Source organism: Neolamprologus brichardi, chromosome 6, assembly GCF_056152115.1.
Source record: "Neolamprologus brichardi isolate AB-2024 chromosome 6, ASM5615211v1, whole genome shotgun sequence".
Taxonomy (NCBI): Eukaryota; Metazoa; Chordata; class Actinopteri; order Cichliformes; family Cichlidae; genus Neolamprologus; species Neolamprologus brichardi.
Window position 1 is genome coordinate 34,273,157 of NC_142109.1, and position 18,798 is coordinate 34,291,954.

Below are 18,798 nucleotides of genomic sequence, written 5' to 3' on the forward strand. Positions count from 1 at the left end.
ACGAACGAGAGAACAACTGTTTTACTGAGTGTGATTGTTTTTAATGTACTCTTAATTTGATCTGTTATTGTATGTTTTTCACATGTTGGTATGGGATATTGTATTTGTTTTAAATGTTATGTACGTATGTGGTATGTGCATTTTGACTTTTGTTACCATGATGCCAGGTCTCTCTTGGAAATGAGATTTTTAACCTGGATAAATAAAGGACTAATAAAAATATATATATTTAGTTTTTACACAGGACAGACCGCAACATGTTCACAGCTTTAATTCTACAAACAGAGGTTTAAACACGGGGATATCTTAAGGTTTGTTTTAGTAAAGAAAGAATAAAAGGAACTATGATTGAGCAACATCCAAAGAACGGCTTTGTAGTGAACGGAAACTGTGTTAAAAACAATAAAACATGTCCACTCATTGTGCTTGTCATGGGCTTGTTTTGATATTTCATGCCCCCACCCCCCCCACCCCCACCCCACTTATTTGCCTTCAGTGAACTCTGCTCTTGTTTCTAAGGCAACATTTGATCTACACCCAGAGCGTCTTTGTTCAGGTTTATCAGATTAGCAAACCATTGCATTCTGTTTTTATTTACACACTAATTTTTATCTTTATCAGTGTGTACTCACAGATAAAGGGGTGTGTTTAATGCAACACACATTCTGACTGTATTCATTTAATAGTTAAAGCAGTCTTGGGTAATAGTGGAGCAATATATTATTGACTATACACCAGGTCACCAGTCTGTTGCAGGGCTACATCAAGCCCTCACATGTACAACTTTTGAAATGTCCATAACATTGTTAAGCTCTATATTAATGCTGGCATCTCCTCACCAAGAGTAACTCTGCATTTTATTGACAAAATTACAAAAAAAAAGGGTGTCTGTTTCAAAGAAACACGAGTGGAAAAAAAAATCCATCCATAAAAATTAGCGCTGGTATGACATCATCACCTGGAGCGGCAGGGAGTCGTGATCCTTGCTGCTGATAGGCTCACTGGGAAGAGGGCTGGGATTTTATTAATAAAAGCATCCAACACTTTGAGTGCAACACACCGCAGAGTCAGACGGTAAGCAGCATCAAGGCAAGGATACTGATCAGAAGATAGCAAGGTAAGAGGACTTTTTTTGTTACTTGTAACAATAAACAGGATATCATCTGCAGCAAAGGTTTGCAACTAACAGCAGCAGGTCCTCATTTTAAGTTCCTTCCTGTTAATTACGAATGCAGACTTAAGTGTTTATTATAGCGCGACATGGCAGGGACACTAAAAGCTACATGAAACCAAATAATCGCAATATTATGCTCTTGTTTTCTGAGATTAAAAAAACGTATCCAGCTGCTATATGAGCTGTAGTGTATTTCATGCACTGTTTCACAGACTAAGTTGGACCTTTGTGATGCTCAGTGTGTGTTCTTCCTGAGCTGAAAATGTTGTTAATAATCTGAATTTCCCTTAAAAAGAAATGGAAATTCTTTCCACAATGCACATCTCACTCCTTACAAGCTTTTACTGTTTTAGGAAAACATTAGAGTTGCCATGGTAACAGCCACTCACCTGAGTGACTCACTGAGCACCACACCTTGTCTAAAGTTTAAAAGAGGGAGACAGATGAGCCAATCCTCCCACATATTAGTCAGTGCTCCCCAGGGCGGCTGTGGCTACAATGTAGCTGCTATCACCAGTGTGTGAATGTGTGTGTGAATGTGTGGATGACTGGGTGTGTAAAGCACTTTGGGGTCCTTAGGGACGAGTAAAGCGCTATACAAATACAGGCCGTTTACCATATTACCCAATGCTGATGTCACCAGTGAAACATGGCATTTACTCAGCTCGAGTCACTATTCACCGCGTGCTGTTATAATAACGATTGAGAAACATGTTGCACGGCGCAGTCTGTAAGAAGTACTGACTCATACTGGGTGCTGCACTCTAGGACGCACACTGTTTATTTTTTACAGCAACAACAACTTTTTCTGATTAGCCGTCGCTGTGGTCCACGCTGATGTGGACAACCCGCCACAGCTGCCCAACGAATGTTCAGGTTTAACTTTCTGCAGAGTTCCTGAAGCAACTTAGGCTTAGAAGTCATTTTAAAGGAATTTAGGACCACAGCTGAAGATAAAGCAATCACTCCAGGTTATTTAATTTTTCTGGTTCACTGGACCTCTAACGCTCTGAAAGCCCAACAGTTTCTGAGCATTTTTGCCCTTATTGTAGGTTTATCCTCCTAAAGTGCTGCACCTCTATGGAAATCAAAGTGTCATTACTGGAAACACAAAGAAGTGTGGCGTATAGCAGGCTCTTTAGTGTTTTTTTCTTAACTTCTGCTAGGCTGGGGGTTCATTTGGCTAGACCCCAAATGACAAAACCATAAAACAAAACATCCCCAACAAACTGTACTAATGTATGCAGGCTAACTTGTTGGTTCTGGATAACATGTAGAAATTTAGGAGTCCACCTTGAGTTTAATCCAGATCCAGTTTAAATCCATGTTGCTGGTTTTGCACTTCTCCAAGTCATATTTTGAAATCTCAAAATATGACTACTGTTGGCTCCATTTTCATTTTCCACTCGTCCAATTCGGGGTCCAAGAGTTCCCGAAGCTCATCTCAGCTGACGTGCGATCAATTATTTCTCAAAGGCTACATAAGACTTGTTTTAAGAATACTGAATTTAATACTTTAAGACTTTAGGGTCCACGAGAACCCAGGTCTTTGTTTCATAAATGGTATCAATAGCAGGATGGAAATCGTACTCCTCCCTCTGTTCTCAAACTGAGCAGTGTCTGTTCCCACCTATTCGGCCTGGAGCCTTCAAAAGCTTCTGAGTCTGCACCAACACTCCCTTTTCAAAGGCCTTTTCAACTCCTTATACACATTCACAGGGTCATTTTCCTCCACCGTTTCCAGTCTTTCTGTATTGCTAATGTCAGCATAGGGCAACAAGTTGCACAGCTTTTGAAATCTTCTGTTAAAAATGCAATTGCTACTTTGCTACTTTCTCCAAAAGCAACACTAAAAAACTCAGGATGGGTACCCATGTGTGGTGCACGGTATCGGGGGGAAAAGACCTTTTGATGCGTCTCTTATACAAAAACAACAATGGCAAGGCTTTCATTTCATTCATGACAGAATAACCGATCTCTCTCCATTGTCTCTCTCTGGCCTTTGGCAGGCACGCACAGAAGACTCTGAGCTCCCCTAACATGATGCCTACAGTTAAAGGCATGGCACACACGATACCCAGTCATGTTCTCAGAGTGGGCCAAACTATTTGCTTGGAACCGTCACAGGAGACAGTCACCCACCATGATGATCCTGATCTTGACATTTCTCTGGAAAATCTCAACCAGTTAATCTTGGAACTGGATCCCACATTTGAACCCATCCAATGCAGCAAAAGTCCCACATGTCTCAGCCCCCCTACAGGTACAGTAAGACTGTAAACACTTCTCTTGTTCTACCCAATTCAACCTCACATCACTTTATTGCAGATGCATCAAACTCAAATGAGAGACAGTCAAAACTTGCTTGCTGTGTGGGAAACTGAACTTGAAAAATTGTGTGGTTAACAGGTACCATATAGCAACTTTATTGCTCTGAAATCAGTTACGTATAAAAGCCTAAAATTGCCAAGTGCAGTTTCACAGAAAATCTACATCTAATTGACCTCAAAGCCACTTCCCCGTTTTTTTTAAACGATATAATATTCATTTTGAAACCATGCACCAGCAGAAATATAGCAGCAACCTGCGAAGGGTGGAGCTTACTGAGGTCACAAACACTAACCTGACTAGATTAAAACGCCATATTTGATTCAGGCCTTCACAATTCTGATATAGAGAGAGATATATAGAGAGAGATAGAGATAGAGATAGAGAGATAGATAGATAGAGATAGAGATAGATAGAGATAGAAATATAGAGAGATAGAAATATAGAGATAGATATAGAGATAGAGATAGATATAGAGATAGATATAGAGATAGATTGCAGAATATAAGGACCAGTATGCTAGGTCCTCCTTAAGTTGACAAGGAAGAGATAAAGAGGGTTTAAAGCTATTTCATTGCACCAAACAGTAATAAGACAATTTCAAAGACACTTCAAGCTCAGAGTGCATCAGCAAAGCAAGTTTAAATATTGCTTTGGTTGCATGTCTCTTAAAATGAGTTCAGCAACTTTTTCAAAGCTGTTTTCTCTGCTGCTGTGGATTCAAGCGTGTAAAAACATTGCTTGTTGGTAAAGAAGTCCTCAGTTTCTCATCTCTCTTAAAATTACTCCCCTTGACCCTGTTGGAACCTGGTTAGAGGCAGTGTGCTGGGAAAACTTGTCATCATGTTTCACCCATCATGTTATCACACTTTCAGCAATAAACTAAAGCAACTTAATGTTGCCTACACATTTGGTACCTATATGTTAAATATGCTTTCTGATCATTTACCTGAATATACTATTGTAGAAAAGCAAAATTTACTTACAATTTAGAGTGATGTGGACCAGATATAACATGTACAAAGGGCCTGTTTAGCCCTTTTTTATGCTTCAGTCTAACTCTTGAAAGCTCCCAGCTTTCAGAGGTGTTACACAGAGTAAAGCCATAGCCACCCTTGTAAACAAATAGTACAGATAGCCTTGAGCTCTGGAAATTTACCCACCCTTTCTGAGATCGTTTTAATATTTTTATTCATGTTGTAATTGCACCACTTTGTCTTTCCTGGGATTATTGCCCAGACGTGTACCACACCCTGCATGTGTTACAGCTACAGACTGAAAAAGCTCAGCGAGCAGTCACGCACCGGGGTGGAACAACGGTGCCTCATTCAGTCCTGCTTTCATCAGAAAGTGTGCGCAAGAGTCAAAGCATACATACATGTGTGTAAAAATAAATGGGTTTCCTGTTTCTGATCTTTTCTTCAGAGAAGTTTGGTCGTGTGTTTATGAAACTGTCACGTGTTCTGAAAAGGTGAATAAGTTTAAAGGAAACCAAGCAGCAGTGTGGAGAAATATCTCCATATTCAGGCAGATTTCGCTCTTTCTGCATGAACATTAGTCATAATTATGCAACTCTGGTTGCAGAAGCCACTCGTCTGGCATTTACAGACACCGCATGCTATGGCATTTTCTTAAGGGCGTAAATTGTCTGAGTGCCGATCACCACGGTGATCCTGACGAATCAAGAAGTGGCTGAGGCTCCTCTAGGTGATTTAATGTTCTAGCAACAGTACAAATGTGCAACTCAAAGAACAGTCTGTGCAAGCAGGTACCTGCATGACAAAAACACCTGGCAGCGGTGTCCTTACATACACACCAAGCCAGTTCTGCTGATATAAACCAAACCAACACTGTTTTTTGTTTTTTTTCCTCACCAGAATAAACTTGTTTTCCCCCTCATACTAACATCTCACCCTTCCACCCACAGATGCCTCTTGCTCAGATGAAGATTTCTCTGAAGTTGTGCTCATTCCTAGAGGCTGTTCAACCATTTCATCCCCCACAGCGGTCCCCTCGGTGTCCCCGAGTATCCCCATCCCCACACATAACGGCCTCAGATGCAGTCCCCATGGGACGCTGGTTTTCTCCAGCTCCCCAACGTCCTCTCTGCCCCCGCTGCCATTTGGCAGCGCACCCAGGCGAAACCCCTCACCGAAGAATGACTTTTGCCATGGATCACTGCGGCTGTCACGCTCCAACAGAAACAGCACCGCCTCACTCCTCTCCACCTCGACCTGCTCAGACACCAGCTACATCCTTGGCAGGTAAAACTCAGTAAGACATCCCATCATGATACAAATGTCTTCCATTCTGTCCATTTCTCAAAAAAAAATTGTTTTCCCGAGCGCCTTACTCCAAACTTTAACCATCACAGGTAAGAGCCAAACTCCAACTCCAAGTCTCAAACTTCAAGCAGGCCTGAACAAGTTTCAGGGGGGGGGGCATGCAGAAACTAACTGTACTTCCCAGTGAAATACACTAGTTTCAAATTTTTACTGAATTTACTATGAAATCAGGACAATTTATGTCCATGTACACAAAATTTCTGACATAAAACAATTTCTGACATGCATCTCTCCCCTGATCTAAAACAGGCCTTATTATTGTGACTCGTCTTTATTTATTTTTGGTTATTTTGGTCTTTTGGTTTCCTGTGAGAAATGATTTCAATCACCAACTTGAGTTCTTATCACAAAACCTGCAACCCGCAGTCTACATTTTGAACAAGCACAATCACATAGTCCTCAAGTTTATCCTTACAGCTGTGCGCTTTTAGAATCAATGAGTGTTATGTGTGTACTTTACGAGTGTCTGTTTGTCACGTATTTATAGAGCAACTTAAAACTGTAGCTAGAAAAAATAGGTCAGGTTGCACTAGGCCTAAAATACTGCACAACCTCATGTTCAATTTGTTCCTGCAGCACCAGTTTACATCGCAACAGTCGTCTAAAGGTGCATTATAATTAGAGGTAAAGACTCCACGACAGTCTTTCATGAGGAAGAACTTAGTGACACTTTTAATAAGAGCTAGAAAAGACTTTTCATGGTTTTTCTTGGCTCAGTCTCCTGCTTTTATTTAGCAGGGCACTATACACAAGCACAGTCTGGATATATCTAAGGCAAAAGGCATTTAACACACAATTCTTTGCTTTTATTTTAGTTTTTACCATTTGATATCCAGTTACCCACTGTAATTTCTTTTGTTCTGAAATAGTTTGAACTATTAAAAAAAATAACTTAATCAACAGAAAAGAAGAAAACTGACTTGCATTTCCAAAAACATGTATTGGGTTAAAGAGCTGTTGACTGCATTTGAACTAAGCGGCGCTGTACTTTGGTTTAAAACCACTTTGTGCCTTAATGTAGTGCCGTAAAGCCCCTTTTTCCATTAGTACCTACTCGGATCGACTGGTTTTCCATTACAATTTAGTACCTCTTTGTCATGGCAACGTGTCCAAGCATCCCACAACTTAATTAATACGCAGCACGAGCGCTACAACAAAGGTGGACAAGAATAAACCTGCTGCTCGGTCTGTGGATTTTTGTCAGACTTGGAGATCACCGAGTTGTTTTTTGTTGCCATTTCCCAGTTGTCGGGTTTCAAAAATGCCGGTTTTGATTTCCGTGAACAAAACACTCATGACTCGTAGAGTGATGCTACTGACCAGCCAATCGGTGGCATCCAGTCTGACGACGTCACATTTTAGTACCTGCTCGGATTGCTTGGAACCCCGGCCAAGCAGGTACTAAAAAAGTACCTGGTAACAGGTGAAAACTGTGCCTAGTCAAGCCCAGTCGGTAATAATGGAAAAGGGGCTTAAGTGACTAGAACCTCAATTTAACCATGCTAGTCGTTAAGAAGACCTTTTCATTCACAAAGTAAGGTAAGCCTCTTGAAGAGGTTTGCTTCTGCACAGGATAGTTACAAAAACACTTTTAAATTTAAAAAACAAAAAACACATGTTTTTTTTATCAAAGTCTTTGTTCCTTTAATTATAGTTATCCTTCTAGAGGGAATTAAAAATTTCAAAAAATTCTCACTGCAAAAGAACCTTGTGTTTCCAACATTATTTTTCCTCCTTTTTCTTTCCTCATAGTAACCTCTCCTTAGCCGGTGAAGATGCCGATTTTCCAGAGTCCATGCTACCCGGCTCCTTTAGCGACGATTCCAGGATGAAGCCATGTAATAACAGGCGAAGCCTGGAGAAGCCCTTGATGACAAAGCGAGGACATTTACAGGAAGTGAACAGCAGAAGAGCACAGAACGGCCCAGTCTCAGGGTCACTGACCGATATTCCCGTACTGTTAGTCAACGGTGCACCTCAACAGGATCTGCACAGCCCTGAACCACAGATCGAGTCACTCCAGAGGAACCCTGTGTCAAAACCAACATATTCCAGCTCTCAAGCCCGTTTTAACGGCAGCCAGCCATCGATGAAATTTGTCATGGATACGTCAAAGTTTTGGTTCCGTCCACACATCAGCAGAGCAGAAGGTGAGACCCAAGCAAGCATCACACGAAGACCTTACAGTAAAAGCACTAAATTCACAGTGGATTCGTTTGAGGAGGTCTCAAAAGTAACAATTTCACTTCACAGTCCTGCTTAAAGCAGAAAATGTTGATGCAATTCAGCATGAAAGCATTCACCACAACGTTAAACACATCCAATGCCCCCCGGTGCTTTTCCATCAATGGGAATCTTCTCGAAAGCTTTGTTCAAACTCTGAAAGTGTGCCATCAAGCTAAAGTGTTTTTCTTGAGTAATAAAACACACGTTGTTGCATTTTTCTGAGCATTTTTGATGTCTTATTCATTCTAGCTGAAGCTCTGGTAAAAGACAAGGAAGCAGGAACCTTTGTGGTGAGAGACAGCACCTCCTACAGAGGCAGCTTTGGTTTGGCCATGAAGGTAGATCAAACGCCCACCAGCTGTACTGCTGCTGCCTATCCAGGTAAGCTCACTAGTAAGAGCAGTGGCCTGACCTCAGTTTCAAAAGCAGAAATCAGTCAGATCCAGGAAACAGAAGATCTTAAAGCCACAAAAAACACAACTGCACACACAAAGCATGAATACAGTGTAGCGTAGCGCTGTTGTTGTTACTCATACATAACACAGACGGTGTATAAAGATCTCTAATTTGACATAAATGCTCTGGTCTATACCAGAGCCCTGCAGCGAATGCCTTACCCAACTCTGCTGACGACATCAAGCTATCTGTGGCGTGCTAGCACGCAGCGCTGTCATTTTTTCCTACCACAGTATACCTTGTGTAAACACAAAAGAAAACCAGCTGTTTACGGCACTGTAAGCAGTCGATGAGGGAAAAAAAGGACCTCACTCACGAAACACTTTTGAGGCTTGCCTCGTTTGTAGGTTTGTATGTTTTCATCCCTTTCAGGAATGCGGGATATGTGAGCGTTGGTCACTTCACTGACAGGCTCCATCCATCGAATTAATCCCTACATCACGGGCAATCCAGCAACATGTTTTTCTATTTAGCATGGTTTTCTTTAGCAGTACATCATACAATAATGCCTCTTTTATTTAAACCAGCCACAAAAATGTAAGGCTATAAAATAGAACTAAAAACACTAATTAACTCAGTGAGACCAAACAGTTTAAGCTAAAGTTATAAATCCTTCACATACAGACATTTAACGGCTGCCTGTTCTGCTCGCTTACAGCATCAATCTATCCTTAACTCTGGTCTCAGTGCAGTCCCTCCGTTTACCCTTTTGTCATAAATGAATCATTTTAGCTCCTCTCCCTTTAAATGAACTTTCACCTGATTGGTTGCTCCGTACAAACAGAAGGTTCAAACAGCAGGTGGATGAATATCTGCAATGTGCTTTCCGCTCCCAGAGATTACCGAACAAAACTTCTGCCAGTTTAAGATGAGCATCCAACACTGTAATAGTCTATTTGTCATTCTTTTCTGACTGACAGCGTCATGTGCATGCTGATAATCACCTAGCCCCCCAAAAAAGTGAGGAACAAAAGAAGAGAGTGCATGCCCTGAAACCTCGCGGCACTGCTCGTGAGGACGGCCAATAAATTAGGCTGTAAAGCTCTGCGACTCTATTTTACCGACAGACCGGCACTAGTCAGTCCTTAGGGGGAAAAACGTAGGACAGGACGACAACATCAGATTGTTGATGGCCTCGTTTATGTGTTTATGGTGGCCTTGTGAGTCAGAATGAATTTTAAATTAAAGTAAATTAACTCCCTGATCACAGCAAATGACAGGAGACAACTATCTAAAGAACTCTACATTTATTAAATCTAATTTATCTGGGCTGTATGGAGGCAAAACGCACCAAATGAATGGCAGCACTTTACTTATTACAGCAGCAACACAATGTTTTTTGAAAGCTTTATGTACCCTGCATCTCTCACATTTAGAAATTCAATTCAATTTTATTTATATAGCGCCAAATCACAACAAAAGTCGCCTCAAGGCGCTTCATAGATACAGAGAAAAACCCAACAATCATATGACCCCCTATGAGCAAGCACTTTGGCGACAGTGGGAAGGAAAAACTCCCTTTTAACAGGAAGAAACCTCCAGCAGAACCAGGCTCAGGGAGGGGCGGGGCCATCTGCTGTGATTGGTTGGGGTGAGAGAAGGAAGACAGGATAAAAGACATGCTGTGGAAGAGAGACAGAGATTAATAACAGATATGATTCAATGCAGAGAGGTCTGTTAACACATAGTGAGTGAGAATCACTGCCATCCAGCGCCATTAGTAACTAATGCCTCTTTTCCATCATTGTGGTCTCAGTGCTGTGCAGAGGCGGCTCTGCCTCAGCGCCTTTTAAGAACAAGCTCACATTTCGAAAGGTTTGGGAATCCTGTGCAGCAGCGCTCGCTGAAGCCGGGTGAAAGAATTCGTAGGTTACATTCGCCAATCGCTGATCAACATCTTGCGGTGCCACACAGCCACTGATGTCAACACGAGCAATTATGTGGTTCTGTGTCTTCTTTTTTGAAGAAAAGGGTTATTCCAGTGCTTCTTTATCACATTGCCTTCATATATTGTTCGTTCTGTGTGCATTTCATTCTCTGACATTTGTCCTTTTGTCAAAACAGGGGAAAGCAGCTCTGACCTTATCAGACACTTCCTCATTGAATCATCAGCCAAAGGCGTGCGCATTAAAGGCTCTTCTCAGGAACCCTACTTCGGTGAGTCGAGTTATCAGTTTCATACCCGCCGAGAATTCGCTCGTCTGTTTAAAAAGCGAGTGCTGCTCTGACTCAGAGAGCTCTCGCCTCCTGGGATGTGGGTGGACGTGAGTGCCATGGATCTTACCCTTGAGCATTAGTACAAAGGGTGTGTATTCTCACACCCAAAGAACCTTTCTTATCAGTAGTGTGGGTCACTGGTTTGTAATCAGACACCCATGGGCACGTACTGATATGTCTGTCGCAACAGATATGTAACGTTACAGTAATGTTGTCACTGAAATATGGAAAAGCAGTCATCATAGCAGCAGAAGGATTTCTACTGTAGTGAGTCTCTGTGTCATAACAAAACTCTGTAGGTTGTACAAACTTTATTGTTCTTCAAATAGCCAATCAGAAAGTTGCTTATCTGTACTCAGCTGGAGCTGTGATTTGCTTTGTGTCTTTGCAGGGAGTCTCTCTGCCCTGGTGTACCAGCACACCATTTCTGCGTACGCCTTACCCTGCAGATTACGCCTCTACTGCAACGGTAACCGAGCCTTTGTTATTACTGCACACACACACCAGGGGTAGGCAACTCCAGGCCTTGAGGGCCGGTGTCCTGCAGGTTTTAGATGTATCCTTGTTCCAACACAGGTGATTCAAATGGCTAAATGACCTCCTCAACGTGTCTTATCATTCTCCAGTAGCCTGGTAACGAACTAATCATTTGATTCAGGTGTGTTGACCCAGGGTGAGATCTAAAACCTGCAGGAGACCGGCACTTAATAAAGACTAAATAATAAAAGTAATCTTCATGTTTGAAAACTATCAGATTGCCTTAAACCTGCATCCTTTCCAAGGTTTGCAAACAATATTGGTTCATAAACATTAAAATAATGGAGTTTGACTTTTTGTTTTAACATATTTCATTCAATATAATGAATCGACTGTAAAGGACAACTGCTGGGCCCTGAGAGCGACAGATACCTGCTGTGTGCTGCAGAAAGAGACTATGTGAGAGACAAAAGCAGCTGTAGACAACCATTCATACTATATAAAGATATTTTTGAATGAAGGCTTAATTTCAGTCCTATTAGCTTGAGCTGAACTTATAGGTGATTGAGTCTGAGCTTTTAGGAAAGGGTTAAAAAGAACTGCTGGGAATTAAGCTTTTTAAGCCAAATGTAACCGTTATTAAAACTTGCTTACTTTCCAGCCCTACTTTAAAGTCAAAGTCAAATTTATTTATATAGGAGATTTTAAAACAACAACTGTTGACCAAAGTGCTGTAAGAGATAAAAACACAGGAAGACATGACAACATTTAAGAAAAGAAGCATAAAATAGGAACATTTGAGTAAGAAGCAACACAAATAGAAGTAGTCTGATCTCATTCTGATTTAAAAGCCAAGGAATAAAAGTGGGTTCTCAATCAGGTTTTGAAAGTGTCTAATGTTGGGGAGGTCCTGATGTGAAGAGGCAGTTTGTTCCACAGTTTAGGAGCAGTCGCACCAAGGCCTGATCGCCTCTGTGCTTTGATCTGGACCTCAGGAAAGCCAGGAGTTTGTTCTGCAGACCTCAGTGACTTTGAAGAAGTGTACTGGTTCAAAAGATCAGAAAAGGTATGAAGGTGCTAATTCCTGCAATGCCTTAAAAACAAACAATAAAATCTTAAAGACAATTCAGAAACTGACGTAGTAACTGTGCTGCAGCGTTTTAGACCAGCTGCAGTCGGCTAACCGATGACAGACTGACACCTGACTAATACTCAATGATAATACAATAATACTTTAAATGGTCATAGACCAAAAAACATCCTGCTTTATGTAGTACACAGGGTCAAAGGTGGTGGTGCAACTCTGCCGGTTGCAAAAAACCTTCTTGTCCTAAAGAGGTCTGTTGGAAAACGTCACTGCTTCCTTCACTCTCTGAACTCAGTAAATATTTTCTAAATGACTGTATGGGCTCAACCTGTAGTTTCAGGTAATACTGAATAAAATATTTAGTTCATTTTGTAAATTATGATCATCATCAGTCACAAAGGAGGGTTCTCCAGGATATACTTATTGGCTAATAACCTGTCAATCACAAGATACAAGTCAATGAGTGAGCAATGTCCTCGGTCAGCTCCAAGCCACACTTCTTATGTGGTGCTGACAACCAAAATTACCCTTTCGACCAATCAAAATGATGGACACAAACCAATGAGTGGCATCACTGAGGTCATGACCATCCTTTAGATATTGTGTTTTTCTGTCTGTGTCAAACATATAACGAGGTAGGAAGGTGTCCTCGCTCAGACGCTTGGCCTTTCTCACAGTAGGGCCACTTTCCAAACCAAATTCTAACAACTAAAACTATTTTGGAAAGACGATAAAAGCCAAACTAAATGAGAATGTTTCTTCAAATTATGGATTGTCGGGTTACCTTTCTCACGTCAGAGACAAAAAGCAGGAACAGATCCTAACAGAGTGCGGCTCCAGCGACCACAAGCTGGCAACTGAAAAAAGGAAGAAACAGTAATGCAGGGAAACCAGAGGGGTTTCCAAGAGTCTGCTAATGTGCTGGCAATGAGCAGAAAACTGAAACATGACACTAAAACAGATCTTTACTTGAACAAGTTCTATTGTGCTTTAATGCCACATTCAATTTTTTTTTAAAAAAAGCAGAAATATTCCCAGCAGAAGAAGAACACGGACAACTTCCTGCTCAGTATTCAACATCAGGGACAGACACCACGAACACGGGAAAAAACATTAATGTTGAATCAACTGAAAGTGTCATTTCTAAGTCATTTGGTGTTACTGTTGAGCCAGTAAAGCCCCTCAAATTCAAATAAAATCTCAAATCTTATTTGTCTACACAGACCTGAGATCAGCAGACGAGAGAGCAAAAGAGAGAGCACCTTCAGAGGACGACAACAAAATAGGTGAGTCAATGTAACGCCCCGACAACTGACTCAGTTTGGGCATTTTTAGATAAGAAGTACCGGCCTGTACAGGACCTGGCCTGGTCCAGAGTCCAGGATTTGGGGAATTTTTGGGAGACTTCTTTGCCTTTGCCAAAATAAAGACAAACTGGACATTTTCTGTCAGATCACAATATTAAAGGTATTAAAAAGTGGACATTTTCTAAGCAGCAAACACTGATGATAAGTTAGATATGATTAAATACATAATTTTGCACCAACACTCCAAAAACTAGGACAGGGTTAACTTAAAATGAAGCTAATGGAAACACAGGTTAGTGTGACCTAATATAGCGCAGCTGCAGGTTTCCTTCTGTTCGCCACAAAGCTGTACCTGTGCTTCAGCACAGCCAGGGTCAGAGTTAAACTCCAACAAATTAAACTCTAAAATAAGCAGTAACAGGAGTCTGACCAACAGTTCTGATAGAGTTAAGAAACCAACAACAATTAACCCCCTTGCATTCATGCCTTTTCCTGTCTTGCGGTTATAAACACTACTGTTCTGCTCTGCAGCCAAGCAGGAAATGCTGATAGTACCGTGTCCCACCGACTTGATATCTGAGGTTTGCTCACGAACATCGAAAGCCTGGTTTGAGGGTTTGCACATCGCTTTTATCTGCAGAATATAAAGTGTTGCTTTTACCTGCACCCCTGTTTTCATGTGCATTGACTTCCTGAGCAAACAGCGTGACTGACTGTCAGGCAGTTTGACTTGCCACAGCCGTGAAGCCTCTCACAGGTGGTAATAATACCTCTTCTCGGTAAAGAGCTACGGCGTTAGAGATGCTGCTGATTTCACGCCACAGCCACGTGTTGCTTCATCAGTGAGAGGTCAAAGACCGAACTTTTCTTTTAAAGTCTGAAAAAGTCAGGATATTATTAAAAACACGTACCGTCGTCCTGAAGGCCTTTCCACATTCCTCAAAGTCTCCTTTCACTAAGTGGGAGAAAAATGTTCAGGCTTTGAAACATTCCTGCTGTTTTGGTCCACTCAACCAGGCAGGCAGCCATCTTTGTTTCGACACAGATAAATGGAGGACAAAGTATCCCAAAATTTTATTTACTTCAGTGAAATACTGAGAGATTTCTCAACAGAAAAATAAATAAACAAAGTGAAAATATATAATCCTCCAAAGCAACAAGACAAACTTACATTTTACAGAAACTGAATCACAAGAATATTTTTATTACTTCAAAGCAAAAAGGAAGTACGGACTGAAACACAACATATTTTGTAAAAGTGGTTAGCACTGTCGCTACCCGATCCGTACCGGAAACCCGATCGGTACCCCGCATGCGCAAATCTTACGTCACTTCCTCTCTTTGCCAACATTGACATTCAATATATTTGAATGATACGGTTAGCGCCCAGTTAGCTCCTAGCATTTCTCAACAGCTCTGCCTCCTTTTCGACTACCGGGACATTTAAACAATGGATAATCCTCAACAAATTTTTGCTTTTCTCCTCAACAGAGAGCGTCCCCCGATTGAACAACAGCGCCGTAAAATAAGAAGAATGGTGCCTAATGACAGAGTTAATAATACAGACTTTATAATATGTCACGTGAAGATTCAGCAACCAGATGAAGTGTTTACTGGCAATTGACAGTGATAGCGGACATTATCATCACTATTCCAACAATCATCTCCACACAGACAAGCATAAACACACTTGATTATCACTAAATCAAATTTAACACACGTTTGTAATGACGCTAATTCAGTTTACAATAGGGTTCATTCGCTCAGTCAGCAGGTGGCGGTATCCTCGTACACTGGGGAGTACACTGCCATTAAACGAACAGAAGAAGAAGAAAACCCCTGCACATGCGCGGTACGGATCAGGTAGACCCGATTTGTACGGTTTGTAACGCTGCTAGGAACATGCCAAAGCAGCAGGTGGCGCTATATTCCTAACCGTGTAGAAATGTTGGCCAATCAGAAGTGTAGAAGCCTCGGTGGGAAATAGTAAACAAAGATGGGGCATAGAAGCAGAACCGAGTGGTATGTGTGGAGGGACAGTAACTGTGTGTGTATATGTAAGCATTTAAACACTGCAGAGAGAACAATTAACAGTAACAGTATTGTAGAAATTCATTTCACCGAAACAATAACGTGGCGCACAGTGTGACGTCAAAAAAGGCGCACATCTTTGACGCTGCGTTTTCTCCGTTTTTCTCTTCCACACGTAAATGCAAAAACGGAGTTTTAGAAAATATCCACCCTGGCCGGAGTTTTTAGAAATCTCCGTTTTCAGTGACCGAAAACGCCGTTTACGTGTGGACGAAAGGTGCAAACGCATAGAAAAATCTGCGTTTTCAAAAATACCCGGGTACGTGTGGACGTAGTCTCCCAGTGGCAGAGTCGAAACAACCCCTCATCTCTATGTTTAACAAGTGTTTGTTTGTCTTGTCAACAGCCTCCAACTTTGTCTACCTTAACGCCATCCCCACTGAGATGCTGACGGGCCCCTGTGCAGTGCAAAGGGCGGTGTCCTCAACACTCGAGAAGGCTCCGGGTTCCTTCACACCAACCATAGTCAACATGAAAGTGTCTCTGAAGGGTGTCACTCTCACAGACATCAACAGGAAGTAAGAAAACACATGAAATCAACGCGTTGCTGAGATTTTATGCGCTGCCGTGCTGTTTAGGTGTGGTCTGTGTGTGACACTGGGTCAAGACTTATCGTTTCTTGCAGGCTCTTCTTCAGGCGCCATTACCCCGCTCACATGCTGAGCTACGGTGGTGAAGATCCAGACGATCGAGTGTGAGTATGCACGACATGGAGATCATCTCCACTGATGGTCATCAATGTGTTTCATTTCTAATCTGAACATTTGTCTGTCTTACACTCACAGGTGGACGAGAGGTTCAAGTTTTGGTGCAAGGTAATCTGAACTTCAAGTCTAAACAGGGGACCTGTTCTGTTCATTTACACATTTTAGCTGTATTAGTGTAGCTTTGCATCAGCAGCAGCTCAAAATAATCCTTCTTTATCTTACACTGTGTCTTGGTGCAGGAACTCAGTTCATCCTCTTTCTGAAATAAGGTGTTTCAGTCAGCTCCTCCCTTTTAAGCCAGCTTTTTTCTTATTGGCTGCCCCTCATAAATCAATTGTTTGAATAGGATGTGGGTGGGGCTTCTATGAATACTACTTAGAACAATATATTTGACAGTAAATAATGAAAAGCAGAAGAGGTCCCTTTCAAAAATATCTTCTTCTTGGGGTGCAGATGAATCTGACTCATGTTTCTTTGTGCCGACAGGTTGTTTGGCTTTGTGGCAAAGGGCATTGAAGCCGGTATGGAGAATGTTTGTCACGTATTTGCAGAATATGACACCCTGCAGCCCCACAGCGAAGTCATCAAGGTGATTCAGGCAGCTGTATCCAAGTCATAAACATGCAAACCCAGAGACGGCGTGATACATCTTCAAGACTCCTGCTTACACTTTCTGTTTAACACTGTGCTCTTCTACAAATAACCTGTGCAGTGTGGCGGTCACAGGAAGTGTCGCTACTGCTTTGGAGAAAACAGGACAAGTTTGTGTTTCTGCTGAATTGCAAGGAAAACCTGATTTAGGTTCCGGCGTCTGATCAGATGATAAAAATCATATTAAAAGATATATGAGTGATTATGGCAAAAACTAGGATATAGTGGACTGCACCTATAGCATATGATTGTAAATGAATGAGGCGCCATAGTTTGAATATCATCCAATCAGCTTGTAAAAGTAAAACAAAGCCAACTATTTCTTTTAAGACTGCTGAGAGAATGGTTTTAGAACAGAAGCCCTTTGCATTATCTGATGCATCGAAATATAGCGATGCGGTAATTAAAAGTTTGAAGGTGAAAAGACTTGAAGAGAAACAAATGAACCCTGGTTGGTCAGTTCATTTCAAATTCTGCAGCTACCCCTGAATGTATTTATTACACTGCGATGCACTGTAAAAACTTTATTCTCTGTATATTCGTGTTTTTTTATTTTTGTTTTTCATGATGGAAAATAAACATTTTTAACTATTCATATGTTAATAGTGTGTGTGAAATAATAAAGAAGAAGAAGCTTTATTTTGGACGTGACAGAAAACACAACAGTCTGCACATATTTCTCTGTTTTATTTGAAATGATAAATCTTTAGATAAAAGCATAATGCTTCATTCTGAGCTCTCAAAATGAAGAGTGTGCTTCCTGAAGCAAAGCAAAACCAAGTACAGAACTGCATAGGTAATTTTTTTTAAATATTCTCAACATATTTTAAGGGACCCAAATGCAAAGCTCAGCGGTCCGCTTCTTTTATATATATTTATTTATCTTTGGTGCCAACTCAAAAGAAAGCATAAAAACTTGAGTCTAAGGTGCAACAGGACGTGTTACAGGACCGAGTGGAGCACTGAGAACACACTGCAGTGGTAACTATTTACAAACACTGCCCTCCTCTGGTTAAGACGGGGAATCGAAATTCTCACTGCTGTTTAGTTCACAGTGAGTATCACACAATAACGCCATAGCAATATATATTATTGTATTTATTTTAAATCCCCACACAGAGGATTAACCGCAATGACAAAAGACCCTCAGAGTAAAACAAACTCTTCTTTCAGTGCTGTGAGTGTCTGCAGTGCAAAGCAGGAAGGGACTGTATGAAAATTAGCGGACACGGAGCAAAGCTTTGCTTTAAAAGCAAAGTTTAAGACACTCATCTGCACATTTGATGTTACATGTACCTGAAATCGTCAGAGATGGTTATAATGTGGAAATTGAAGTAAGTTGCACTAAAATGTGACCTGCTGTTGCGCGTGATCTGTAGTTGCGTGAACTTGTTTGGACTGTGTTGTTAAAGTATCTGCTGCTGTTTTGAAAAAGAGATGTTACTGTCTTTTATTGGGATAAATAAAGGATGTCATTTAAAAATGTATATAGATCTATTAGATTAGTTAGAATGATTTTTCCATCAACCTTTTTTTTTCTATTTACATTTTTAAATTAATTTTTAAAAATCAATCTGTGATCTGTGCAGGACTCCGCCTTTCAGGATGACCTCCTGAATCGTGGCACATTTGCAAACAAGCTTTTTTGACCCCCGTCTCAGTGCTGGAATCCCAAACATTCTGTTTCCATCTGTTCTCTTTCACCTCAGAGTCATCCTCACTACAGACTCCT

The 18,798-nt window shown here is 41.2% G+C and overlaps 1 protein-coding gene across 1 annotated transcript; it reads left to right on the forward strand.

The window, feature by feature from the left end:
• Positions 1-1,085: 1,085 nt before the first annotated feature.
• LOC102792012 (tensin-4-like) lies at positions 1,086-17,562 on the forward strand. The gene is made up of 12 exons (XM_087842638.1): positions 1,086-1,117; positions 3,184-3,437; positions 5,430-5,766; positions 7,600-7,997; positions 8,323-8,454; positions 10,594-10,686; positions 11,138-11,215; positions 13,534-13,596; positions 16,055-16,226; positions 16,334-16,402; positions 16,494-16,523; positions 16,902-17,562. The coding sequence occupies exons 2-12, from the start codon at positions 3,215-3,217 to the stop codon at positions 17,032-17,034; spliced, it is 1,728 nt and encodes a 575-aa protein (XP_087698764.1). The 5' UTR covers positions 1,086-1,117; positions 3,184-3,214; the 3' UTR covers positions 17,035-17,562.
• The last annotated feature ends 1,236 nt before the right edge of the window (positions 17,563-18,798 follow it).